Genomic DNA, 24096 nt, shown 5'->3' with positions numbered 1-24096 from the left:
GTTCTGTGGTTAAGATAAGGAATCCCCACTGAAAAAGGCTGCTAAGATACAAACTTCATTCTCCTGTAGTTCTGAATAGTGCAGATTGTCACCTGTCTTGTGCTTAAGGCTATGATAAAAACTAATGCTTGCGTGATTTTTATTCAAACTTTAGCTTGAGAACCTTTACAAAAAGAGTTACCTTAATGATTTTTAAAGTATCTGTTTACATCATGACTTAAGTTTTTAAATGGATGCTTACAAATGAAAATCTAAGGGAATGCTGGTAATGAAGCACTTGGTTTAGAACTTATTAAAATTGCCTAATCAACAATTCTTAGAGCGTTCTATCTCACATGCCTTAGTCTTTCCAATCTCCTCTCAGAACTAATAGGTAATATTTTTCAAATATCAGTGCTTGATAGCCTATAGTTTCTATATCAAAGAAGGTACCTTGTTTTTCTGTGGTCTGTAAGTGGAAGGCAGCTCTTAAAATTTAGAGAAAACAATTTTACCTACACTATTACATTTCCATATATTTAGTAAGTAATATCTTCTCATATGTGTTTGTTTTTCATATCATAACTAATGATTTTGTATTAACAGTATACAGTTATCTTTTCTGGTTGATAAAAACAAATGTAGGGGGAAATAAACATGCATGTTCCTATAATAAATGTTTTCATTAGTAAACATTTATTTTAATATTATCTAGGCTATCAAGTACTAGCTCCAACTGCCTATTATGATCAGACTGGTGCCTTAGTGGTTGGCCCTGGAGCAAGAACTGGCCTTGGAGCTCCAGTTCGTTTAATGGCTCCAACACCTGTTTTAATTAGTTCAGCAGCAGCACAAGCTGGTAAGTGTAACTGATGTTTTCAGGGATAATATTTTTCTGGTGTTCTTTGAGATAATTTAAAAATAAATAGTCTTTTGAGTAGTTTCAAGAAGTATCTGAAATTTATTTTCCAGCAGCGGCAGCAGCAGCTGGAGGGACTGCAACCAGTCTCACAGGCGGCACAAACGGTCTCTTTCGGCCAGTTGGCACTCAGCCACCACAGCAGCAGCCGCCGCCGCCAAGCACCAATCTGCAGTCTAATTCGTTTTACGGGAGCTCTTCTTTGACTAGTAGCTCCCAGAGCAGTTCTTTATTTTCTCACGGACCCGGCCAACCTGGAAGTACATCTCTTGGCTTTGGCAGCAGTAGCTCTTTGGGTGCTGCTATAGGCTCCGCCCTCAGTGGATTTGGTTCATCAGGTAAGTTGCCTTTTAAGATGAGTGTACTCTGCTAAGTGGACATGAGGTATATGTATATTTTTAATAATAAACATTAATAAATAGCTTGTAGCATAGAAAAGACAGGAATAAAATACTGGTTTATTAGTTTAATTCTGTGCCAAAAAAACTACCTTCTGCAAATCTTTAAGTATTTATGAATGTATTTATGAATGTTTAGCTCATTTCAAACAGCCCATCTTTTACCCAGATATAGTACATTTTCCCCTGGCTTTAAGAATTTTTGTTTTAGTAAGGTTTGTTTGGAGCAATATATTTTATACTAATTACTAGCTCTTCCTTATTCTTTATATAATAATGATTAAGGAAGTAAATATTTTGCCATCTTAAATTTCTGGTATTTTAAAATAATTGTCTTTGTGTGCTTATCAGATATTCTTATGAAATGCTAGTGGTTCGTTACGGTTTTTTAGTTGGTATGATACATAAAAATAAAATACAATGAAATGTTCTAAACAGAAGCCCCTAGGAAACTACCAATGTGCTTATCTTTTAGACTAAATAATTTAGCCTTTATCACTAAAAATTCATCTAAAAGGATGTTTCTTCTCATATCCTGGTTTTATGTAGAATACTTAACAAATTTAAATTTGAAGTAAGCTTCACAAAATAATTTACCCACAACAGACTAATTCTGTAACTGAGGAATGACTAGGTGAAGTCAGAAGAGGCCCACATTGACTCCCTATTGATACACCTTGTGGTATCATTCTTTGAGGTTTCCATAGTATTCAGGAAACATTAGAGGAAAAATAACTTACCCTAGTTCTATTGGTACAGTTAATTGGCAGCCTTTTCTTCCTGAGGGGCAGGGCAATTTATTCAGACCTCAGGAGATTTTCTATTTCTGTAAAGTTCTAGAATCTTTAATACCTGCTTCTCATCGATTTTCCCACCACCTTAAAATACTATATGCTTTTCTGGTGTGGAAAATGGCAAAACGAATATGGGCCAGTTGTTATTAAATATGTTTGCCTGTTTTCTAAGAAAGGATCTTCTGAACTTTCAACACATAAGAGGAATGGTCTAAAACAGCTATAAACTTTTAGATGCAGAATGCTTTTTTTGTTATAATGAAGTACAATAGGGAAATAATCACAGTTGTAGAAACAAAGTTACCTAAAGAATGGGCACAAGAACTTCTGAGGGAAAATCAGGTGAACATGTAGACTCTTCAGTCTTTTAATTTTTCTACTTGAGTTTTTCATTTCTTTTGGATTTCAGTATTTTTATTTCTACCCAAGCACTCCCACAGGACTCATTTTTTATTTCTGATACAGTTGACAAGCATTTTCTCCCCCATAATCTAACATGCTGAAGAAAACTGAAAGAACATAAAACTTAAAAGATAAACTTTGTAGAAATAACTAGTTTCTAAACTAGAGATTATAGACTGTAAATAATTCAGGAAAAAACAAGAGACGAGCTTTGATAAATCTCCTATTCCCTTTTCTAATAAAACATGTCACTGATGGTCTGGAATAGATTTGTAGGTCCCCTTATCCAGTTCTTTCAAATTCCCATTTGTCTCTTAGTTGTTAAGGTCCTTTCCCCCAGCATTCAGGAACTGGTTGGCATGAACATTTTGTTCCCTACAAATATTTCCTGCAGATGCCTCTTTCCCAAAAACTGATCTTCTTCATGCCTCCCTTATTTTTAATCATTGCTTATGCAATTCTCACTACCAATCTGGGTGCCTCTGTTTACCTTGCTTCAGAGGGCATTAGCAGTTGCCACTCCTGGATGCCAGTACATAGCCTGTCATCTTCCCCTTCCTCTTGGACATTTTGTGAGAGTTATTCAAGTGCCGCACGTGTGTACTCTTAAAACAGGTCTACCCGCTGCCATTTCAGCATTATGGCAATTCCATGCCTCTGTGAAATCTAAAACGATAGTATGGTTATGTGCACATATACAAACACAGAATCAGACACACAATCATTCTCTTACCTATATGATGAAATTATTAACACTTATCATTGTTAAATACCCCAGCTTATAACACAGTTGCTAGGAAGCTTAGCCATTATAATATAGTAACTAAATCATTCTTTCTATGACCCATTATTTAGAAAGTGTTGGAAGTTTGTAATTTAACATTTTATGCACAGTTGACAAATTAGTGACTTCACTGTTGGTCTAGCCTTTTAGATATTTTAGGTATACTTTGTTTCATATTTCATAGTCACACTGTTGGAGATAATTTAGGCATATAGTAAAAGTTAAAGGAGCCAGATTTTAGGTTTAAAATAAAACTATTTCTGAATTACTTTTAAATGTTTGGCTTGGCTTTTCCCTTTTGCAGGAAAATAATATTGCATGTATCAAAACTGTGGGGTTTTTTGGTTATTTGCCAGGGGAATGACAGTGCTACTGCTCTCGTTAGAGAGCTGTTGTCTTTTTCTTTGTCAGTTAAATTGTTTTCTGAAATAAATAGGAATTTTAATTGTAGCCATGTTCTAGAACAATCACTTTGACAGTGTCCTTTTAAATTAGCATAGTTAATGTAGCATATGTTGACAATTTTGCCAAAAGCAACTCAAAGAAGAAATATTTATTACATTAGTGTTTATATTTGGTTTTGCTATTAAAATGCATATAGCTTTATAGTATTTCCCTGTTACGATATCTTAAAATGTACAATTTTTAGTAAAACATGATTAGTCTTTCAGAAACCACACTGGCTGGTATAAAAGGTTGACTTGTGTTTTAATATTTTGCTCCATACAGTTGTGTGAGCCTGGTATTTTTCTTTTATAAGAATCTTGAATTTGGCAATACCAATGTAATTGTTTTCTATCTGTATTATAAACTTAACTTGGTCTACCCATCATGTGCTCTGCTTAATTTTTCTCTTAATTTTTTCATTATACCCTAATGACCTACTTAAAATTGACTTATGATTAGAAAACCAAGACCTAGTAGAAACTTTAAAAATTCTCTTGAAAAATGTTACCATATTGGTCCGAATACAGAGCTTGTTCTTTAAAAACTTGACAAGAAACATATGAAATTCCTTTAGGTGTAAAAGGCATTCAGTTAAAAAACAAAAAAAAGGCCAGCGTTTAGAAATAGGAAAGAAGTACTTGAAAATGTGGCTGCTGAGACTTCAGAATTGGGAGTTTTGAACAGCCCTTTTAAACACTTGGTAAAGAATTTGATTATCCGATGTGTCGATTAAAGATCTTGGGTTATTTTTTTGAGCATGCATCAGTACATGGTAATGAGATTCTACCATTGTTTTATGATTTTGTGGAGTACAAAAGGAAAAAAGGACTAGAAGGTTGAATTTGGGATTAAGTAAAAAGAATTTAGTATGTAGTTCAGTAAGAGATATATGATGAGAGAATTGTATATTATCTAAGAAAAAAAAAGGCTTATCAGTCTTCACTTGAGTAAGGGCCTTGTAAAACCGGTAGTAGAAGTTTAGGAATGGACAATCCCAAGGGGTAAGTGAAAGCATGTCTTTGGTGTGGTAACAGTAATGAGAGCTATTAATTTTCTAAAAGGACGGTTAGTTTTTCATATCTATTTTGTAACTTAGTTGTTGAAGGATAGGGAGAATGTGTAATGTGAAAAATACTGAGAAGTTAGTTGTCATCTCTTTTTCACAACTGACTGATATTCGGGCCAATATGGACTTAAAGGACTATGGTTTGAAAACAAGCCAGAAGCAAAATTAAATGTGAATGGTGAAGGAAATGTATTATTAATCTATTTATCAGGGTAATCCTTTCTTGGCATTGAGTTGAAGTCTAAGAACCTGATTCCAGAGATTAGGACACTACCAAAATTTAACCTTATTGGAATTTAATCTCTAGCGTCTCCTAAAGCCGACACCTTACAATTCCAGGGTTTATAAATCATACCAGGGTATTAAAGCACAGTAATCATATGTGTCAGTGGTAAATATGTGTGAAATAATAAACATACGAGTGCTCTGTTAAGTATTTGGTTACTTTATTGGGGTGCATTTATACCCTTTTATGATTAATAAGTTAGTTTATATAGTTATCACAGTAATTATCTCCTCCATAATGTTTCTAAAAATAATTATTGTGATCACTTCTGTTATTTCCCAGCAAGAGTTGGGGATAGGTTTTATTCAGTTAACACATGTATGTAATTAGGGTTTTTTTTATTTCTTCTTCAGTTGGCAGTTCTGCAAGTAGTAGTGCCACAAGGAGAGAGTCTCTATCTACTAGCTCTGACTTGTACAAAAGATCTAGTAGCAGCCTAGCACCCATAGGGCAACCATTTTACAATAGTCTGGGATTTTCCTCCTCTCCAAGTCCAATAGGCATGCCTCTGCCAAGCCAAACTCCAGGACATTCACTTACGCCACCGCCATCACTTTCATCACATGGATCCTCATCCAGTTTGCATTTAGGTAAAAAAAAAAAACCAAAACCCTTTTTATTTGTATGTGTACATGTAAGTGTGTTTGTGTGTGTGTTTATAATATATGTAAAATATTTAATGTTGGATAAAACATGCCAAATTGCTTTTGCTTTTAGATATTAGCCTTTTGAAAAAGTTCTACTTTCGTGAAAATTCAAAGTGAGGGTCTAATGTACAGTAAGGTAAAGACCCCTATTATATCTTATGTTTCTTTTATGAAATACAGTGGTGTGTTTTTTCTTGTCTGTGCTTTTGATTTGTGTGTGTTTTAGATCATCTGAAAAGTCAACTGTTTAAACCTGATAGTAAAAGAAATTTCACTGTTGCAAGTTTTTGCACACCTAAAGGAAAACATTAGTCACATAGTTACTGAAATTCAAATAATGTAGATTAGTACAATGGTTTTTGCTTTGGCCTTTGAGTGCCTGGCCATTTTCTCAAAGGTTGTATCAGGGTATATGAACTTAGTATGTTTATGAGTTAGAGTCTTATGGGTTTGGTCCATATACTCTTACTTTTGAGTATGTCGTTAGTTTAAGAAAAAAAATGTTTTAGGCTTTTTATACCCTTAAATTTGGAGCATTTAGAACTTTGTTTCTATCTGTATGTTAAAATTGCCCCCCACCCCAAGATGATTGAGATGGTGGTTACCCTTTTCCCTCTCCAGGAAGTATTTATTCATGTAGTTAACAGAGTATTTTTAAGAGATTTTGGATATCAGAGGCTGTGTATGAATCCCTGTCTCTTCAAGGGAAGTTATTTGATTAAAATTAGATTTTGAATTTTTGTAACTTTAGTAAACTCAAAACTGAGATTCTTTTTTTTTTTTTGATTTTTTATGTGCTTGGAAAGATTTAAATCAGCTTGTGATTTAAAAAGTAATGTTGGCTGTTGTTAGCAAATATAAGTTAGTGATTATATTTGACCTCCCCCCCCGTCATAAGGGTATAGCAGTTTTTTCCTCAAGTTCATTAATACGTAAGTGTCCATGTAACAAAAGGATCTTTTGCAGTGATCATTGTTTAGATATATGTCATTGTGAAGTGGCCTAGTTTTAAAGGCCGGTCCTGTGCCCCAAATTCTGGGTCCTTGCTCTTTTGTAGATATTAAATATATACAACTATTAATTTATTTGGATGGGGTCCTAAGATCTCCTATACAGCACTATTTGTGTAAACTTAATTAGTTTGTAGCCTGACACCTTTGTTCATTTATCATCTTTTCTTGGTCATAGGAGCTGCTCAGTTCCTGATCGCTATTATATCTACTCAGACCCACTCACTCCCACCACCCCCATGTAAGACATGCCTTTGAAACTTTGAAATGGACACAAAAATTTGGAACATAACAAGCCTAAGAATAGGTCTTTCATAATAGTTTTGTGTTTTATTTGTTAAAAATTCTATTTGTCATGTCCTGTCCTTACATAGGTAAGTTCCAGATCAGATTCCTGTCAACTGTTACTGCTTATGTTGTGCTTTAGAGCCTGTAAAAATGGCATTAATTATTTTACATAGCTTGCTTAGAAATTAGACATAAATGACTTTTTAGATGTATCTATAATTAAACAGCAATCAAGATATTTTTCTTCAGACTGTAAAGAACCCAGCTGTGTAGATGCTTAGCGAAGAAATTCTTGTCAGTTATGAGAAATAATCATCATTTGGGCCAGCATTTCTGCATTACAGCCTGATACTCTTGTACCCAAAGTTAAACCCCTTAGTTTAGCTTCAGCTGGAAATCTGATATTTTAATACACCTCTGATTAGAATTATCTATAGATGACTTTCTTTTGTGATCTCCCAATTTCCGTTAGTTTTAGCTATAGTAAGACTGGCAATGTTGTTAACAAGGACCATATATATAGACCCTGCCAGGTTGGAATAATTTAATAGATTTCATAAATTTGCTCTTTACATAGTGTTCATGGAAGTAATCTATTCTTTGCTTTCATCTGATTAAGTCACAATACAAGACTTACATGCTCTCTGGTCTAAGAAAATAATTGTATATCCTTTAGGTGATTTCTTCATGAATCAAGTTAACAAGGCAGATGATTTAGAAAATACCTATGGAAATGAATTTGCATATCCATTTTTAGAAATAATCTTACTCAGTAGCTCACATATTAAGAATAGAATATCCTGAGATAGGAGTTAGTTCTCAGTTTCATTTTAATTGGTTGGAATTAATTAGTTCCAGGTTATTGTCTTGTGAGATTTTCAGACAGGTAACCATTATAATTACTGATAGGCCCTCCTGATACCTGTATTCTAAAAGTATTGAGTGACACACTTTTTTTTTTTTAAACCAGCTCTCCCATTGCTAGTTATTTGATTCATAGAAAGGGCCTCATAGCAACATTGTGTGCTTCTGTCTTTCCAAAAAAGATGTTTTGTTTTTTTAAAATAGTTGTCATTTTGATCACATAAGTATTTTCAGCTTATGACTACTATTCACTTTTTCGTTAAAGAACAAGTATTTCAATTGATAGGTTTTGGTTGTTCATTTTTTAATTTTTTTTTTTTTTTAAGATTTTATTTACTTGACACAGAGGGGGGATAGAGCAAGCACAAGCAGGAGGAGGGGCAGAGGGAGAGGGAGAAGCAGACTCCCCGCCGAGCAGGGAGTCTGATGTGGAACTCAATCCCAGGACTCTGGGATCATGACCTCAGCCAAAGGCAGCCACTTAACCGACTGAGCCATCCAGGCGCCCTGTTCATTTTTTTATAAGCTAAAATACTCCTGGTTTGCAACCTTGTTGCATTTTAATGAAGCCAGGAACATGAAAAAATTTTATTCCTCCATTTCCTAGGACAAAATTTCCAAGAGATAAAATTCCTTTTTAAAAACAATTACAACCACAATATCATCATATCTTTTAAAATCAGTAATTTCTCATTTTTCTATTTTCCCTAATTGACTTAAATGTCTTTTTATGGGTCCTTATAAGGCCCCATACATTGCATTTGTTTGATAAGCCCTTTAATCTGGAGCCATTTCCCTTTCCTCTGTTTTTTCTTTCATTTCTTTATTGAAGAAACTTTGTCCTGTTGAATTTCCAACATTCCTAACTTTGCTGACCGCTCCCCCATGGTAGTATTTAATGTGTTCCTCTATTTCCTGTAATTCTTGTAAAATGTAATTAAATCTAGAGGCCTGGTCTTACTGTTTGTTTTTTGCTGTTTTTGGCAAAATGGTTTCTGTATTCTTTCTGTTGCACCATATCAGAAGACATGTGTCTCTGGTTGTCTCCACTGTGAACTTGTCAGCCCGATTTACCTAATGGCGTGCAGCCTTAATCGTTGTCTATTTTTCCAGAGGTTGCAAAGTGGTGAAACTCTAATTTTCTCATACCTTCAGCATTTATTAGCTGGAAGTTTTCTATAAAAAGGAACTTTGCATCAGTTGTGAGGTTACCCTGGTATATAGTTCATATAGGAGTCAGGAGAATGCTTGATTTCTTTATTTTCTAACTTCGAGAATTAACTTCTGAGAATGAGTTGATGGCCTAGCAATTTCTGTATGTAACCCGTGTTCTTTTAATCATCGTTAACCTGTAAATTGATGACTTTTTAAGGGTAGTTTATAGGTTTTAGTCCATTGCAGTCTGAGAGACATCAATCTTATACCTTTTTTTGATCCTAAAATTTTTACCATCTGGGGTGCTTGGGTGGCTCAGTCAGTTAAGCATCTGCCTTCAGCTCAGGTCATGATCCCAGGGTCCTGGGATTGGGCCCCATGTCAGGTTCAGTAGGGAGTCTTCTTTTCCCTCTCCTTCTGCTCCTCCTCCCACTTGTGTTCTTTCGCTCGCCTGCTATTTCTCTCTCAAATAATTAAATAAAATCTTTTTTAAAAAATGTACCATCTTTGGCCATTTGGAGCCCTTACAGTTAGCTCCCGTTTGACTACAGCTTTTTAAAAGCACTTAAATACTGGGAATTAGAAATAGTGGGAAAGAACAAGGAAAGAGAAGAAATTTAAAATTAATGGTTTTTATCTTGAAATGCAAAGAACAATGCCATATTCTGTGCTTCAGGTTTAAGTGTTCAACATTAAATGAATTATTTTTTCATGTTTTCTTGATCTGTAGAGATGGGGGGGAAAATCTACCTGCAATTGTTTCTTTAATCATTCTCTCTCATAGAAGTCAGTATCTTATTTTGAGGTACTTCATCTCTGTGGAAAAAAATCATTAAATATTTCCAGTATTATTTTCTTCTCCTTGGAGTTAGCTAACAAATTCTTTCCTTTTCTATTTTTCCTTTTTTTAGTAAACTTCTAAAATGTGTTAGTGATTTCTGATTTACTCTAATCTTTATGCTCATAGTAATCAGATTGATACGCAATTTCCTGGGTATAAAGCAACATTCTGTGTTTTTATTTAACTTAGGACTTGACAGACTGATGGCTTATTATTTGGATCTCTTCATTTTTGAACTGGCTTGTTTTTCTTAAGAACAGGGTACTAAAAAGTGTAATTCAAGCTTTGAGCTTAGTGAAATTAGTTTATTAAATAAAGGTGGCTGTCAGTTCTGACAATTCATTAATGTCTTATATTCAGTAATTAAATTCAGTACTTGAGCTTGTTAAGGATTAGAAGATTTTTATAACCTATTTTCTCTCTCTTAATTTTATTTGAGAGAGAAAGCGAGCAAGAGCAGGGGGACAGGGAGGGGGAGAGAAAAAGGGAGAAGCAGACTCTCCACTGAGCAGGGAGCCCAACATGGGGCTCGATCCCAGGACCCTGAGCTATGACCTGAGCCAAAGGCAGACGCCTAACTGACTGAGCCACCCAGGCGTCCCACCTATATTCTCCTCTAATTGCAGAAAATTTTTTATTAAAAATAGGCAGAATAAAATTTAAGATAATTTTTTCCTATTAAGTACAGGTTAACATCTATTAAAATTGCTAAACTTCGGCAGATTTTTGTCATCTCCTTCTCTTAGAATGAAATGTTTAAAAATTAAAACAAGTATGACCAAATTGGTTGTAAGGCGATGTGTGGTTTTTCTAAGTGTCCTATGTGGTCCTTAAAGCAGAAAACAGTATAAATTGTTTTGAAGCTTTCATTAAAAGTACTATTATCCTTTAAGTAATAGGTTCCCTATAATTGAATAGCATTTGAATAGTTTTCTAAATCATCTTCATATTCATTATTTCATTTCACCTTAATTCTTAATGTAGACTGGTTGAGCGATATGGCCATTAAAGATAAGAAAAGTGTAGGTCTTAGGCGCCCAAGAGATTTGCCCAAACCAGTAAATGATGGAATTGACGATAGAATACCACTAGACTCCTGATACTATCCTTGATTTTTCTGTTATGCTATGCTATAATAAACTGAACAGTTTTACAAAGTGTATAAATAACAGTATTCTAATCAGCCTCCAAGTCTGGTACCTCAACAATGGCATAGGTTATATTTTTTTTTAAGTTCTATATAAGATTACTAAACTTCTAGATCCCTTTCTTTCTCATTTTAATTATTCTTTTTTTTTTTAAGTTGTTTTTTTTTGTTTTTTTTTTTGAGACAGAGAGCACATGAGAGAAGGGAGGGTTAGAGGGAGAAGCAGAGTCCCTGCTGAGCAGGGAGCCTGATGTGGGACTGGATCCTGGGACTCCAGGATTATGACCTGAGCCAAAGGCAGTCACCTAACCGACTGAGCCACCCAGGCGCCCTCATTTTAGTTATTCTTGAGAAAGTCCAAATATATTATCTATTCCATGAAATAAGAATAATATGTGTTAATCATAAGTCAGGCAACTCAGGAACTGGCTATAGGACAGCATTTCCAGCTCTCAACAGAATATTATTTATAGGTTCTCGTGGAGATGTTAAAGCACTGCTTCACAGCCTTTGGTGTGTCTAAAGGGCCTTTATTTATTGATTTGTATGAAATATTCTGTGAAGAGATCCCAAAATTACATTATTACTCACGGAGGAATTTGTTTCATTTCTGTATACAAATTTATTGATCTTAGTTCTAGTTGAGTTACAGTGATGGATTTTTACTTCTGTGTTTTAATAACATTATCTGTGACTTTGTGTTTCTAATGACTGAGAATGTTTTCACCATTTAATTCAGTTAAGATAATCTCAGGTTTAGAACTACCAAATACTTGATGATTTGAGTCAGTGGTTCAGCATCAGAATCACTTGGAGCAGTTGTTTAAAATACCAAGTATGAGGAGGTAAACAATTTGTAATTGTGTGGCAACAGTATTTGCTTACCACAGTGATTGTAGGGATTCTGTTGACATTCAATAACCAGATGCTAATCTTCTCATAAGAAAGAAAAAATGATTTTATCCCACTGAAATTTCCAGTAGCACCCACAGGGAGAGAGATACCTTGGAAGGAAATAATTCATAATTTACACATGACCTTATTCTAGTTCACATTTCCTTTTTATAGTTCCTGGATCCCTTGGGTGTTCATGTGAACCTTTGATCTTGTCCTCCATTGTCTCCCTAATGCCTTTTTTTTTTTTAATCTGAACTCTGCTTGCCATTGCATATTTCAAAGTTGTGGGAGGATCTGGGGCGCCTGGGTCGCTCAGTCGATTAAGCGTCTGCCTTTGCTCAAGTCATGATCCCAGGGTCCTGGGATTGAGCCCCGCATCGGGCTCCCTGCTCATCAGGAGCCTGCTTCTCCCTCCCCCTCTGCTGCTCCCCCTGTTTGCGCTCTCTCTGTCAAATAAATAAAAATCTTTAAAAAATTGGTTTTGAGGGATAAAAGTTGATAGATGAGAGAAAATTAAAAAGTCTCTTTTTGTATGTGTTATTTTTTTTTAAATTTTTTTGTTTATGTGTTTTTAAATGCCTTTTTCACCCTTGATAACGAATTTTGCAGATTGGAGCTTTTTTCAACTTTTGCTCATTATATGTCATTATTTACTGTCATCTTACTGTTTTTATTTTTTGGCCTTAACCTTCACATTTGCATTTCAGCTCCGCACTCAATTTCTCTACCTTTTTCTTTTTACTGAGATAGCAAGTAAGTCTTCTTGTGCCTTAAAAATTCTTTTAATCTGCCAAGACTTCTCCTAGAATTTATATCATTGTTTTGTTCATATACTAACCAATGTACATTAAATAAACATAGGATCAGAAACAGAGCTCTTAAAATATATTCAGATGTACTTCAGGGGAGAGATCTGTAGCTCTAGCTAAATAATCTTTGAAAATGAAAACAGCATGTGTCTCATGGGGTGACATTGAAAATTGACTTACATATTCAGAATATTTTCATGTGTGATTGTTTCCTTATAATGTATCCAGGAATAGGTCCATTGGAAGAAGAGCAAGATCTTTCACACTGTAAACTCTAAAACACTGACAGAAGTTAAGACAGGGCACTGGGGTTGCCTAGTTGGTTAAGCATCTGCCTTTGGCTCAGGTCATGATCTCAGGGTCCTAGAATCGAGCCCCATATCAGTCTCTGCACTCAGCAAGGAGTCTGCTTCTCCTCCCTCTGCCTCACCCCCCCCCCCCGCTTGTGCTCTATCAAATAAATAAATAAAATCTTTATAAAAAGAAAAGTTAAGACAAATAAATAGGTAAATATACCATGTTTGGGGGTTGAAAAATTCATTGTTAAAAAGACGATACCTTTCTTCAGGTTGATGTATAGATTTAAAACAGTTCCAAGGGGCGCCTGGGTGGCTCAGTTGGTTAAGCGACTGCCTTCGGCTCAGGTCATGATCCTGGAGTCCCGGGATCAAGTCCTGCATCAGGCTCCCTGCTCGGCAGGGAGTCTGCTTTTCCCTCTGACCCTCCTCCCTCTCATGAGCTCTCTCTCTCAAATAAATAAAATCTTAAAAAAAAAAAAAAAAAAAAAAACAGTTCAAGAATTTTTCAGGCTTTTTAAAGAAATTGACAAGCAGATTTAAATAATGGAAAGACAGCTGAGAACAGTCAAGACTATCTTGAAGAACCAGTTAATATCAAAATTTATTGTAAACTTACAGTATCTAAACTTGTGACATTGACACAAGGATAAGTAAACCAGTGGAGTAGAATAGCGGATCCAGAAATAAACCTAGTCATTTAGTTACCTGATTTATGCCCACACTCTGGCATATTTGGGAAGGACAGTCTTTTTAGTAAATTGGACTGGAGCAGTTAAATATCCAGATAGAAGTGAACTTTGACTCCTCTTGCACACTACACATACCCCCCCACACACATACCTGTTATTCTCAAATAACTTGCTTACAGTCAAGAAGTTAGTAAAGAACAAAAATCTTGAGCCCAGTCTGTCTGGCTCATTCCAGGATGTCACACTGCTTCTCAAAGAATGCTTTTTTTTCTGTCTAATATCTGTCTCAATAAATATTCCCTAAGTTTAGAATTTTTAATAAAATTATGGTAAAATATAATTTAGCCTCTTGTGAGTTGGTGGGAAAAGTGAGTTTGAATGTTAGTATATTGGCTGCTTTATGGTTTTTTCACTTGTTAACAATTGACCTTTAATCCAAATTAAATAATTTTTACCTTAGGCTCTTAAAACATTTTATAACTCGTTTTTAAATTAAAACTGATGACATAGGGTCTTCTTTATGTGATGTTTTAAATAGAATAGGATTAACTTTATTTAATTTATACTTAGACTAATCTATATTTTATGTTAATCTTTCGTGGGTAGTTTTATTGACCTCCATTTTAGAATTTTTGTGTCTGATCAGAAATTTTGCTAATATTAATTCATTCAGCCAGTAAAGAATACCTACATGCCAGACTGCTTGACTAGAGATATTTCCTTAAGGAAAAAGACACCATCCTTACCCACCATCATGGAGTTTGTAGTGTTGTGTTGAATGTAGACATGTATACCAGCACTTAAATGTAATGATTGTAATGCTCTTTTCTTATTGCACTTTAATTCCATTTTATAAAAACATAGTCTCTCCATTAAAATTACCATCTTTCCTTCATGTTTTTTTTTGTACCAAATTTACCACAGACTGGACTTCTATTAGAGGTACTTCTGGGTTTATTTTAGATTAGAAGCAAGAAAGCCCAGGCCTTTCTCCACAGCTTTAAGAGTATTCAGATCTCAACAGAAGTTTGGGTAATTGAATTTGAGGGGTTTTATTTCTTTGTTATTTTATTGATGAATCTATTCTTGGACATTAGCTACTTTGTTTCAAAAATTATTTTACATTCTATTTGGATTTCTACATTAAAGCATTATTTGGCTGTTCAGTCAGTGTTTTCTGATTAGTTTGTTAGGATCATACTCTTCAGAATACTGCACTTTGAAAAGTTCCATGACAGTTGTGGAATTTTTATTTTTGTGTGTGTATTTTGTGTGTGGTGGTGGGGTTGTTTGGTTTGGTTTTGGTTTTTGGAAATGAGTTTAGGTCTAGGTTTTTCTGGGTTAAATGTATCTTTCACAGTACCTTCCCAGTTCAGCCCTCTTCCTACCAGTGTAAACAGTCCCATCAAGAGATAAAATCATTGTGCCCGTGTTTGTCTAGGATCAGAAAGTTGTCGTTTACCCCAGTTATTCAGAACAGCTGGCCATGAAATCGCAACAGGAATATATTAAAAGAAATGCAGATGTTGTATGTAGCCTGATGGTTTGTTATGTCACCAAAAGTATTAACCAAAGAGAGGAATTCAAGTCAGATCTGAGAGGGTGGTTTGAGATGTGCAGGGAGATACTTTTGCCCACATGTTTATATCAGGCAGTCAGTGAAGTTCACACCACTACTTAGGATTTTGGGCTCATAGGCAGTTTTTAAAGTGTCCTCATTTTCAACAGAGAGGTAGCTTTCACTGAAGATTAAGGTTCAGGCAACTTTTGAAACCAAACAAACTAGCCTTTTTGTTGGAATAATGGGAATCAGCAAGTGAGTTAGTGATAGAAATAATGTAATACTAGTCTGAATTCTATAGTTGATGTGTTAATAACTCAAGTCTGTAAATGCTCTTTGATGAACGAGGGAAGATTATCAAGTATCTTTTGTCATGATGGTCTCCTTCTTTATATTTTTAGAACCTTTACGCCTAACTAGAGGCTAAAAGGTAAGGTTGCTTAATTGCTTTTAGAAAACAATTATAAGCAGTAGAAATGGAAACAACAGATTGTTATTTTGGTTTGTAGTTTGCATCTGATGTTTGCTGTACATATTGTCATAAGATGTACAACTTTAAGGTTGTATACCAGCCGTGTTCATGCTTTTTGCTTTTTATATTAACCTGTTAAATGTTATGTGGAAGACTGCTTTAAACTAGAATCACATTGGTGTTTGGGGCACCTGGGTGGCTCAGTTGGTTGAGCATCCGACTCTTGGTTTCGTCTTAGGTCGTGACCTCAGGGTCGTGGGAATGAGCCCAGAACGAGCCCAGAGTCAGGCTCTGCATTCAGCAGGGAGTCTCCTGGAGATTCTCTCCCTCTCCCATTGCCCCTCCCCCTATTCTGTTGCTTACTCTCTAAAAAAATAAATAAGTAAAATCTTAAAAAAAAAAAGCACATTGGTTTTTAAACTCACTGAAACCTCAGTCTTTTTCCAGTAAAATTTTTGTGTCTTTATATGGCAAATACATATTTAATAATGATTAGAAAAATTCTTTGTGACTTATTCCCCATGTAACTTGAAACATATCCCAGATTTAAGAACATTATATGGTGTAAAATGTTCTTCATGAGGTATAGCGGGATATAACTAAAAGCTTTAAGTGAATTATTGAGACATAATGGTTTAAAAAAAAACCCTCAGTCTCATTATTATTTATGCATCCTCGAATAAGGTATTTAGCTTCTCCAAGCCTGTTGTGTGACAAGTAAAATGGAGATAATATTCTTGTCCCATAGGGTTGTTAAGAAGGATAGCATATGTATTCGTTTCCTAGGACTGCTTTAACAAACTACTACAACTAGGTGGCTTAAAACACAAATTTATTGTCTCACACTTCTGAAGGGTAGAAATCAAATCAAGGTGACAGCAGGGCCATGTCCTTTTGAAGACCAAAGAGGGCAGTCCTTCCTTGCCTCTTCCTAGCTTCTGGTGGTTGCTGGTAAACCTTGGCTTATTAGATGCATCACTCTCATCTCTGCCTACCTCATTATGTGACATTCTCCCTGTGTGTCTCTGTCCTAATTTTACTCCTCTTACAAGGACACCAGTCATTGAGTAGGGGCCCAGCCTAGCCTTTCTTTAACTTGGTTACATCTATAAAGATGCTATTTCCAAGTAAAATCAAATCACAGGTACTAGGAGTTAAGAATTGAACATACTTTTTTGGGAGACCATTCAACCTAGTATAGGCTGCCCTCTGGCTCCTCCAATTCATGTTTGGCCCACATGCAGAATACATTCACCCAAAACCAACATCACCAAGAGTCGGAACCCATCCTCCCATCAACTCAAAGTCTAAAATCTCATCTAAATAACTCAGAAAAGTCCAAATCTCATCTTGTCTGTCAGGTGAGACACTGAATATGGTCCATCTTGGGACAAAATTCTTCTCCATCTGTGGACCTATGAAACCTATAAAACAAGTTATCTGCTTCTAAATACTATAGTAGGACAGGCATCGTATAGACAGTCCCATTGCAAAAGGGAGAAATTGGAAGGAATGAAGGGATTACCAGTCCCAAGCAAGTCTGAAAGCCAGCAGGGCAAATCCTATTTGTTAAAAGGCCTGAGAATAATCATCTGTGGCTTAGATGCTCTGTCCTCTAGTCCATCGCCTTAACCACTCGGCCACGACTACACCCCGTCTGCTCTGTCCTCTAGACCTGCTGCCCCACCCCTCTAGCCTCTGCATCTGTGGCTCTGCTCTCAGTCGTTCTTCATTTTGTCCCATCTCTGATCTTTCAGACCGGCTGGCAGTGTTTCTGTTGAGAGGAAATTCTCAAAAACACTGTTGGGCTGCCCATTAATGTCAAGAGACTGTCCAGCCACACCCGTTGGCTCTGTGCCCTCAGCATTCTATCTCGATAAGCTAAGATTTTTTTCCAGATCATCAAGTGCTGGTTTTCTTTGGCTTAACAGTTCCTTCTTTGAATTATCTCTTTCTCTTATTTTACCTTAAGCATCCAGGAGAAACCAGAGCATACCTTTTAACATGTTGCTTGGAAATCTTAGTTATCCATACCACTTCTGTTTTCCACCCCGCATAACACATTTCAGTCTATTTTCTCTATTTCCAGTAACTTGTTTTTCATTTTCTTGAGACCTCACTTGGAGCATCTTTAGCATTCATATTTCTACCAACATTGTTCATGACAAACATACGTACTCTCTAAGATGGTAGCAGCTTTTGATAAGTGCTCCTCACATCTATCTGAGCCCTCCCCAGAATTGCCTTTAATATCCACATTTCTACCCAACTCCAAAGTCACTTCATTTTTAGGCATTTTTTTTTAATAGTAGCACTTCACTCTGAGTACCAAAATCTGTGTTAGTTTCCCAGGGCTGTTACGGCAAATTACCCCAGCTGAGTGGCTTAAAACAGAACAACAAACTGCAGGAGGCACAATTTCAACACCGAATAGCATTTTATGCAAAGTTCACATTCTCAATGTCCAAGAAAGAACGCTCGGTAAATGGTTCCTGCCTTTTAAAAAGACCCTCGTGGACCCTCAGGGTCTAGTGCATAGTATCAGTTAAGAATATTAAGTTATTAAGTGGACTTTCTTTTTTTTTTTGAAGATTTTATTTATTTATTTGAGAGAGAGAATGAGAGAGAGAGCATGAGAGGGGGGAGGGTCAGAGGGAGAAGCAGACTCCCTGCCGAGCAGGGAGCCCGATGTGGGACTCGATCCAGGGACTCCAGGATCATGACCTGAGCCGAAGGCAGTCGCTTAACCAACTGAGCCACCCAGGCGCCCCTTAAGTGGACTTTCTAAAGTAGGTAAGGAAACTGATTATATTGAACACGTAAACCCTATCTAAAACGAGACACCAGAACTCAGGAATAAGGTCTGATCAGTGTTGTCCTTTGAGAAATTTTTAAAGTTAGGAATGTGTAACCAATACCCCAAAGTGATTCATGTGCATATTGAGAAGCACTGCTCCAAAGTCATTTTCCTACCAAAGTCCAACATATGCATATAAATGTATCAGTAAGTCAAATTATTCGTGTTACCATCTACTCTAAATGTTCCATATACTTCTTTTAAAAAGTGATCATAGAAAAAAAATATTGGAACTAAAAGTACTAAGCTATCCTGTTTATGGGGTAGAAGTAACTAAATGTCAAAAAATAAAATAGACTGTCCTCATTTTAGGCTTTTTTTCTACCACTCTATATCACTGATTTTTGCCTGCTCCAACTAACTGGTCATCTTTGGTTATCAGCTTACCATTTCTTGAGCTTTCTAGAGCCTTGTCTTCTGAAACAGGCACTGTCTAGTAGCCTATATATGGTTGTACCCTTTTCAGGGTCCAAATCTACTAGGATTACCATTTTTATTTGAAATAGTGGTTGACAACCTGGTATAAAATGAAACCTTGAATTATGTCATTAGCCTCCAAACTCTTCTATCAGAATAACCTTCAGATTTTTTTTTTAAATAAATTTTTCCACTGAGGGTAATTCAGTAGGTCTTGAGTAAGGCTCAGAAATCTGTATTTTTAAAAGATTACACAGGGCGCCTGGGTGGCTCAGATGGTTAAGCATCTGCCTTCGGCTCAGGTCATGATCTCAGGATCCTGGGATCGAGTCCCGCATCGGGCTCCCTGCTCCTTGGGAGCCTGCTTCTCCCTCTGCCTCTCTCTCTCTCTCTGTCTGTCATGAATAAATAAATAAAATCTTTAAAAAAATAAAAGATTACACAGGTCTGATAGGTTGAGGAACTGCCTTTCCAAATCCTCGGGAGGTAGAAAATCATGAAAAGACTAGTCAGGTTTATTTATTTTGTGGTGGTTCCAGTTTTACATGGTTTTTCTTCTCCTGTGTTTTTCTTAGTATTTTATAATCTTGTATTTTTGATTAATAATAGGAAGGATTCTGAAACAACAGACTTCTCAAGGAAATTAATGAAAACTTATAAAATCATATTGTTTCTACTAGGATAATTGCATGGTGTTTGCCTTCACTCAGTTGTTATGAATGAACTTGAAAAATCCTAACGTAAATAGCATGTAAGTGGCAGCACACTGTTGTGTCATAAGCTTTAGCCAAGAGTCCTGGCTGACTAGCTGCATATCACATTTGGACCCTGGTGACTTCATCTGTGAAATTATAGTACAAATGTCCATGTCCAATAACATTCTTATCCAAGTAGTGATTAAGAAGTGGTAAATAATAAGGGGGGATATCAGTGATGAATTGAAGGACTGTTATCCCTTTAACACATTTGGTGCAGAAACATCTGCTTATAGACTACCACTAGCAATGATACAGATAGCCTGCTTATATGTTTGTTTTTAATTAATTTTGGAATAATTTCAGACTTACAGGAAAGCTGTAACACTGATAGAAAAACATTCCAGCCTACCCTTTATCCACATTTTCCAAATGTTATTTTACCACATTAACTTTATCATTCTTTTCCTCTCTTCTTCTCTCCTCCTCTCTGTATAATCCTTTCCACTCACATCCAGTATTTTTTTTTTTCTTGATACTTTGGAAAGGAATTTGCAGATGTATTGTCCTTTACCCATAAATATATCAATGTATGTTTTCTGAAAATAAGGATGTTCTTTTATGTAACCACAATTATCAAAGTCAGGGAATTAACAACGATACAATACCACAATCAAATCAGCCAACTTACTCAAACTTTGCCAGAGGGCTAAAGGAAAGAGTAAGGATTGGGAAGGAGATTGATTAGGGGGGGCTCACATATGACACTCATTTGTCATGGCTCTTTATTCTTCTTTAATCTTGCACTATTTCTCAGTCCTTTATGACTTCAACATTTTTTGAAGATTATAGGCCAGTTTTGTAAAATGTCCCTCAATCCCAAAATAGGTTTTGAATGGCATGCTTTGATTGTTTAGATAACTAGATTTAAAGTGTTTAATGTATATTATGAATTGGGTTTTAAATGCTTATTTAATTTGTAAGGAAAGAAAGGTATCCTACCCTGAGTGAATTTTTTTCAATTTTGTAAATACAAATACTAATTAAGACTTTCAGAACTGAAATTCTAAGGTTTTTTTTAAACTCAAGGCAGTTTAGCATTATTAGACTTTTCAAGTTGTCAAAGAGTGTATCAGGAGTTTGGTATTAGGGAGCTGATAGAATATAATCAAAGAGTATCTAGACATGGGAGAAATTGCTGTTGGATATTAGAAGTACCAGTTGGCATAGTCATACCTGGGGGTAAGTATGTAGGATTGGGCCTTAGGTTTGAGGTAATGATTAGCAATGGTACAGAGATAATAATAAGTGAACAGTTAAATTACTAGGTGCTACTAGGAAATTTGGGAAATAGGTTCAGCATAATGACTTGAAAATTAGGCTGAAGATTTTAGAGAATGTACTTTAGCAGGATACTTTAATGCAAAGTGACATCATCAAAGTGGCCTTTGAACAGGACATTATAATTTTTCTTTGTAAAAACAGATTGGAATGATAAGCAGAGCACCCCTGCCCTACAAAAAGAAGAATTGTTAGAGATTCAGATGGGCTAGTGAACAGTTCATGGCACTGTATATTTGTGGAACTGTATAAATAGAAATAATAGTAGGAGCTAGAGGGTTAAGAGTATTGAGGAAATCAGTCGGCTGAGGTCATGATCTCGGGGTGGTGGGATCAAGCCCCTTGTTGGGCTCTGCACTAGACGTGGAGCTTAAGATTCTCTCTCTCTCTCTCTCCTCCCACCCCTCCCCCCTAAAAAAAAAAAGTATTGAGGAAATCACGACAGTATTAAAACACTGAATTCTTTCACTTTTTAGATTTTTTTATACATCAACACTGAGATAGTTATATAGACCTTGAATGAATGTGAGAATTTGATGTTAGTGGTTTTGGTGTATAAAAAGGTTTGTTAAATTACACACTTTTAAGAAAGAAGTACAGAACCAGACCTTGGGCAGTTAATGTTACATAAAATACTCAAGAATATTATTGTGTACCCACTGTCTGTCAGGCATTGTTTTAGGTGCCAGGTATCTAGCATGTAGGTAGGTGGATGTAATTTTGTGGCTCTTAACATTGGAAGGGGGACTGGAAAGTCATATAAATTATAATATGTATAATCTGGATGGTGGGAAATTCAACAACAACAATAAAAAGCTAGAGGAATGGGGACTGTAAGTAAAAGAGGAATGTTCTAATGCAATTCACTGTTCAGGATTATAACTCTTACTGCTCCTTGTCCTTATAACTCTTTTTGCTTTTAAATGCCTCTGTATAACTTGGCAACTTTGCACTGACAGTGTGTCCTTGACATCCTGCCTTGTTGTCTCGATTGTATATATAGCATTACTCTACATTGAGATGGTATATAGTAGCATAAAGCTGATGGTAGATTTTGTTTATTTGAGCTACTAAATCTGCGCTTTATGGTTTTCTATACATTTTTCTTTTTTAAAAGGACACTGTCAAGTACTTTTAAATGGTTATTTGTAGTAACAATTTCCTGCTTGTATTTTTTGTTTCTATTGACTACCCTTTAATTATCTTGTTTGGAATGGAATATAAGTTAAAGAGGTTTTTTATTTGTTTCAAATGATCAAGATTAAAGTTCTAGGAAAAATAAATGTTTACTTCTATTTCTTGGTAAAATAATAGTGTTTTATGGAGAATATTCCTTCAAATTTTTAAAAATAAGATGTAATTTGGATTAGTTAACTGGGTTTTTTGGTTTTTTTTTTTAACTTCAAAAATTAATCAGTGTGTTAACTTCTTCAAGAAGGTTTTTTGGGGCTCTGGCTGGCTCAGTCAGTAGAGCATTCAGCTCTTGATATCAGGGTCGTGAGTTCAAGCCCCACCTTGTGCACCGAGTTTACTAAAAAAAAAAAAAAGTTTTTCTTTACCTAGAGGTTTATACGACTTAATGCATTTTTTTATATAGTCCAAAAAAAGGACCGATTTAGCCCTCAGTGTTCCATTAACACTGGAGGTAAATTTCAGCCCAACTCTATTTCAGTGACTTAAAATCTGAGTTTGATAGCTATTTGTAACCTTGTTAATAAACTGGAAATTTTGTTGGTGGCTTTAGTGTTCTGGTGTTGATACTAGTATGTATGACGTTACTTGCTATAATTGTGTTTTAAACTAAGCTTCTGAGAACATACGACATTAGATGTTATAATTATGATTAAAATTAAACTGTTAAGAACAAATACAGGTTGATTTTTCTCATGTTTTCTAGTCTTTTTCCCCCAGATCCTATCGCCATACACACATTAAAGTAAATGTGTGAGATTTCTCTTCCAATTTTAATTTCCTTTTATAACATATGGGAATTAGTGGTTAGTGGAATGAATATTTCTTGATTGAATTTTTAGTTGAAGTAATCTTATCTGAGGAATGGCCTTGTCAAAAACATTTGCTGACCACAGCTGCTTTGTTGTAGGAGGCCTGACAAATGGTAGTGGTCGATATATCTCTGCAGCACCTGGAGCAGAAGCAAAATACCGAAGTGCTTCAAGCACTTCCAGTCTGTTTAGCTCCAGCAGCCAGCTCTTTCCTCCTTCTCGGCTTCGGTATAATAGGTCTGATATTATGCCTTCTGGCCGAAGTAGATTACTGGAAGATTTCAGGAACAACCGTTTCCCAAACCTTCAGCTTAGAGACTTGATTGGACACATAGTTGAGTTTTCTCAAGACCAGCATGGCTCTAGGTAGGTGATTATCATTTTTGCTTTGAAAATTACTGCCTTGTAAGAGCATAAATTTTTCTTGACTGGGGTCATTTAATCTGCATGGAAGTTGGAAGTTTTTAAAAAACAAATACCCGATACGGATTTTTTCTTTGATACTAGGACAAATGATAAAAATTCAGGTTTTTTAATTATCTATGGTTTCCCAGTTTTCTCTAATGAGAATATTTGTATAATGAATATATAGCAGTGCCTTTTTATTGGATTATTTTTATTACATTGACTGACTTTAATTTTCCTTTTAAAATAATGCACTGAATTACATTTGTGGACTTAAGTGTCCCTGATGTAGACTTTGTCTAAAAAAATTAGAAAGTTAAATGCTTTTGTGTTCCTTTATAGATTTGTATTTGATGTGATGTGGGTTAAGTAGAAACATTTCACTTGTAACACATACATTAAATTTAAATTGTTTTTTCCTTTTATAGTTTTATTTTATCTCCCTATGTTTGAAAATTCTTAAGAGTAGCAAATCAACCTTGTATCACTCACAGTGGCTAAGAATTTATTTGTAAGAGCCTCTTTTATTCTCTAAACTTAGATATTATTTAGTAATATTATGAAAAAATATGTGAATAACCAATAAAATCTAATTTTTCTTCATTGATTATAATGCAACCAGAA

The 24096-nt window shown here is 35.5% G+C and overlaps 1 protein-coding gene across 8 annotated transcripts in view; it reads left to right on the top strand.

The window, feature by feature from the left end:
• Positions 1 to 24096, top strand: part of PUM2 (pumilio RNA binding family member 2) — a 101902-nt gene that overhangs the window by 64327 nt on the left and 13479 nt on the right. For 6 of the 8 annotated variants that reach the window (XM_054509608.2, XM_045884155.3, XM_045884153.3 and 3 more), the window contains 4 exons: positions 695 to 838; positions 952 to 1236; positions 5429 to 5665; positions 23166 to 23433. In XM_054509608.2, coding sequence (XP_054365583.1) covers positions 695 to 838; positions 952 to 1236; positions 5429 to 5665; positions 23166 to 23433 — 934 coding nt within the window. The remainder of the gene's footprint in view (positions 1 to 694; positions 839 to 951; positions 1237 to 5428; positions 5666 to 23165; positions 23434 to 24096) is intronic. The other 2 variants (XM_045884160.3, XM_045884159.3) reach the window with 1 other exon arrangement.

Source organism: Mirounga angustirostris, unplaced genomic scaffold (assembly GCF_029215605.1).
Source record: "Mirounga angustirostris isolate CCGP_5_RB_7025 unplaced genomic scaffold, mMirAng1.0.hap1 SCAF_10, whole genome shotgun sequence".
In the NCBI taxonomy this organism is placed as follows: Eukaryota; Metazoa; Chordata; class Mammalia; order Carnivora; family Phocidae; genus Mirounga; species Mirounga angustirostris.
The sequence above is the reverse complement of the archived record's forward strand: the minus strand, read 5'-3'. Positions and strand labels throughout refer to the sequence as shown.